We start from the raw sequence: 3463 nt of genomic DNA on the forward strand, positions 1-3463 counted from the left end.
TTTTCTTGTACTCATGTAGAGCATAACATTGGTTTCAGGAGACATTTAAAGTCCCCAAGCAACTTCAGAAGGGGCTGATCAGGTCTGCAGGAGCAAAGTGGAGAAATTTTAAAGCAAATTTAATAAGGGATTATGTTAAGCCGTATCTTGGACAGAAGAAGAAACTACGAAAGCCTCCAGTGAAGTATGCTTTTGTTGGTAAGGAGGCTTGGAAAAATTTTATTGCTGAAAGGACTACCTCGACATGGAAGGTATACGCGAAAGAGATCGATCGTGTGTTTATATCTGTGTTTTATTTATGTTGTGAACTGATATTTTTATGTATTACAAATATTTTAGGAAAAATAGCATGTTAATATTATTTAAAATGTTTGTTGTAGTCACTTAGTGAAAAACAAATAGAGTGGGTGATCAATCGAAAATATCCTCACCGCACATCTAGAAAGGGTTATGTTGGATTGTTAGAAGAAGAGGTAACCTCTGTTTAAGCATTGAACTTAAATAGTTGCATTCTACATATATTGTTGTTTTAATATTTTTTGATTTTAATCAGCAAAAGAAAGGAACCTTGGCTCTCGATGAAGAACCTGATCGGGCTCTTATGTGGCACAAGGCTCGTAAGGGAAAACTTGATGATGAGGAGGTTGATCCAGAGCTAGCTGAAATAGGGAAAAGAATTGTGAGTGTTTAACAAGCAACGTTAATTTTTTTAATGCAATTCAATTCAGTTCTAATTTTATTATTTTTATGAGGAGGTTCATTCAGTTCTGATTTATATGTTAACATTCTCATGACAGGAGAATTTACTGGAGCTGCAAAGTAAGGGGGGATTCATTCCTTCTGGGAGTCAAGATGTGTTAACTACGGCCTTGCAAACTCCCGAACATTCGGGGAGGGTTCGAGGAGTTGGAGGCTTTGTTAGCCCATCAATTTTCTTTAATTTACCAAATGGAAAAAGAAGTAGAATAACCAAAGCTGAGCTATTGGCCCGGGATTGTGAGAGGGATGCAGAGTTGGAGAAGGCCAAGCAAGAGATGGCAAAGGAAATGGAGAAGATAAGGCAGGAGTTGGCTGAACTGAAGGGCTTACTCAGTAAAGCAAATATTTCATCTCCTCTGGTTTCGGAAAAAGCAAGTTGTGATGCTCAAATAGTTGATAATCAAATGGATCCTTTTCCACCAGAGAACAAGGTAAAATAACAAGCACATTTATTTAATTTAGCTCGACATTATTCAAGCATTCATCATAGTTACTCGTTAAATATATATATGTGTGTAGGCTGGTCCACGAAAATGTGAGTTGGCTGTGGGCACAATAGAAAATAAGGTGGCATTTGGCTTATTGTTTGACGATGATGACATGAACAAATCTATTCACGGATTGTCAATGCAGCCTGGTTGTGCTCGTGTCTCAGTGGATGGGCCAATCCAAGGACAAGCCAAGATTCCTGTTCCGGTAGTCGGTGAGATTGAAACAGTAGAGCAGGCTGTTGGCTCCTACGTCTCATGGCCCCGCGACTTAATCATATTCCCAGATGCCCCTGCTACCGCGGTATATATTTTTACATCTTTGTTTTATTGGATCTCGCACTATTATATTAACTCTATATTTGTTTTAATAAATTTGATAATATTTTCAGAAAAGTAAAAGGAAAGGGAAGGATCCTTTAACTGATTTGCATAAGGTTCAGTCCTTATTTGAGAATATGGAAATCAATAAAAATATTCCGAAGCGCTTTCGGTTGTTGTATAAACATGCAACGACATTCATGAAGTCTACTGGAAACTCCATTCAAATCCCGTGCGATGCGGAGGTGTTTGGTGTTGAGAAAAGAATTTTCATTTTGCATGAAAACATAATTGCTTTGCTTGAGTTTAAAATGATTGGCCAAGCAACAATTTCTGCATACATGGCGTTAGTAGTATAAATTTTTTAATTATTGTCTTGTCTTCTTGTTGATAATTTCTGCATTTATATTCTTGTTTTTTTTATAATTTCATTTTATTTGCAATGCAGATACTTGCATTGCATGGTTTGTGAAAATGAAAATTTGGAGCAATTTGCTTTCTGTGATCCCGGAGTCTCGTTTACCTTGAACAACAATTTTGAAGATAATTTGGTTAGTCGATTTAAAGAGGGTAATCCTGATCGTCTCTTTTTTATGCCACATAATAGCAAGTAAGTACATAAAAAATGTCTTCAGATTTATTATAAATCGCTTTATTTATTTATTTATAAGCATGAAAATTCAAAATGATATGATTCTGATATTAATTCTGTTTATTATAAATATTTATAAAAAATAGCTGCCATTGGATATTGGTTGTGATTTGGGCGGGCGAGGTTTTCATACTCAATCCTCTGCCTCGTTCAACTACCTATCCCGAGTTGGAAAAAGCAATATCAAGGTATTTGCATTTAATTTCGAGTGATTATTTTCATTATTGAGATATCAATCAATTTGTGTTATTGATACTGCTAAGATGACAGGGCTGTGATTGCGTTCAATATTCAGGCCGGAAGGGGAAATAAAGCACCGACTATCAGATATGTTACCGTAAGAACCATGGGCATTAATTTACTTATTAGTCAGAGTTTTTTCGGTTAGATAGGGGCATTAATTTACTTATTAATTGGTCTGAGTTTTTTGAATTAAATAGGGATGCCCCAAACAGCCCGGTGGAACTGAATGCGGCTATGTTGTTATGTGGTATATGAAAGAAATTGCCATGGATAATGAAATGACATTTATCAAAAAGGTATATTTTTTTGCTTAATTCATTCTTGATATAACTGGTGTACATATAATTTGTGGTAGAATTCATTGTTACTAATTCCTGTGTGTTACACTTTTCAGTGGTCGAAAAAGAATCGAAAGGTGACTGTTGCCAAGGCTGAGCTGGACGAGGTTCGATGTGAGACTCTTAGCCATATCGAGTCCTTCTTATAAAAAGGCCTAATCTGCAGCTCCTTTATGTAGACTGAATTTGTAAGAATTTGTAAGAGCTACTAGTGGTTTTTGTTGATAAATATAATGGGGGAACTTTAGTTGGTAAATTTCTGTTTGGGATGAACTATGTAAATGATCGATGGTGGATGTCTAGTACTTGCTATTGTAGTTATGTAGTTTGTTTGGATTATGAAGTTTGGTTGGTGGTGGATATATGTACGTAAATGGTATAATCTATGGTAAATCAATGAATGTATGTTTGTTTTTGCGTTTGTTTTGGTTTGGTTAGTTTTGGAATGGTAAAATGGCAGTTGGTATGTTTTTGGATGACTCTTGTTTGGGTGTTGGGCATTTGATTGAAACAGGGGATTCATGAATAAAAAAATAAACAAACATCACTTCATGGACAAAATAACTGATGTAAAATGTAGTCAAATAAGACATTTCATTCAATAAACTGATGTCATAAGCAGGCACACATATCAGCTCACAAGAAATGACTGATGTAAAACA

At 35.6% G+C, this 3463-nt stretch overlaps 1 protein-coding gene across 1 annotated transcript; it reads left to right on the forward strand.

The window, feature by feature from the left end:
* The first annotated feature begins 2011 nt into the window (after positions 1 to 2011).
* Positions 2012 to 3062, forward strand: LOC141710743 (uncharacterized). The gene is made up of 5 exons (XM_074513277.1): positions 2012 to 2178; positions 2307 to 2408; positions 2491 to 2557; positions 2661 to 2759; positions 2858 to 3062. The coding sequence occupies exons 1-5, from the start codon at positions 2030 to 2032 to the stop codon at positions 2948 to 2950; spliced, it is 510 nt and encodes a 169-aa protein (XP_074369378.1). The 5' UTR covers positions 2012 to 2029; the 3' UTR covers positions 2951 to 3062.
* Positions 3063 to 3463: the final 401 nt, after the last annotated feature.

The sequence above is a fragment of the Apium graveolens genome, chromosome 3, assembly GCF_009905375.1.
Source record: "Apium graveolens cultivar Ventura chromosome 3, ASM990537v1, whole genome shotgun sequence".
NCBI lineage: Eukaryota > Viridiplantae > Streptophyta > Magnoliopsida > Apiales > Apiaceae > Apium > Apium graveolens.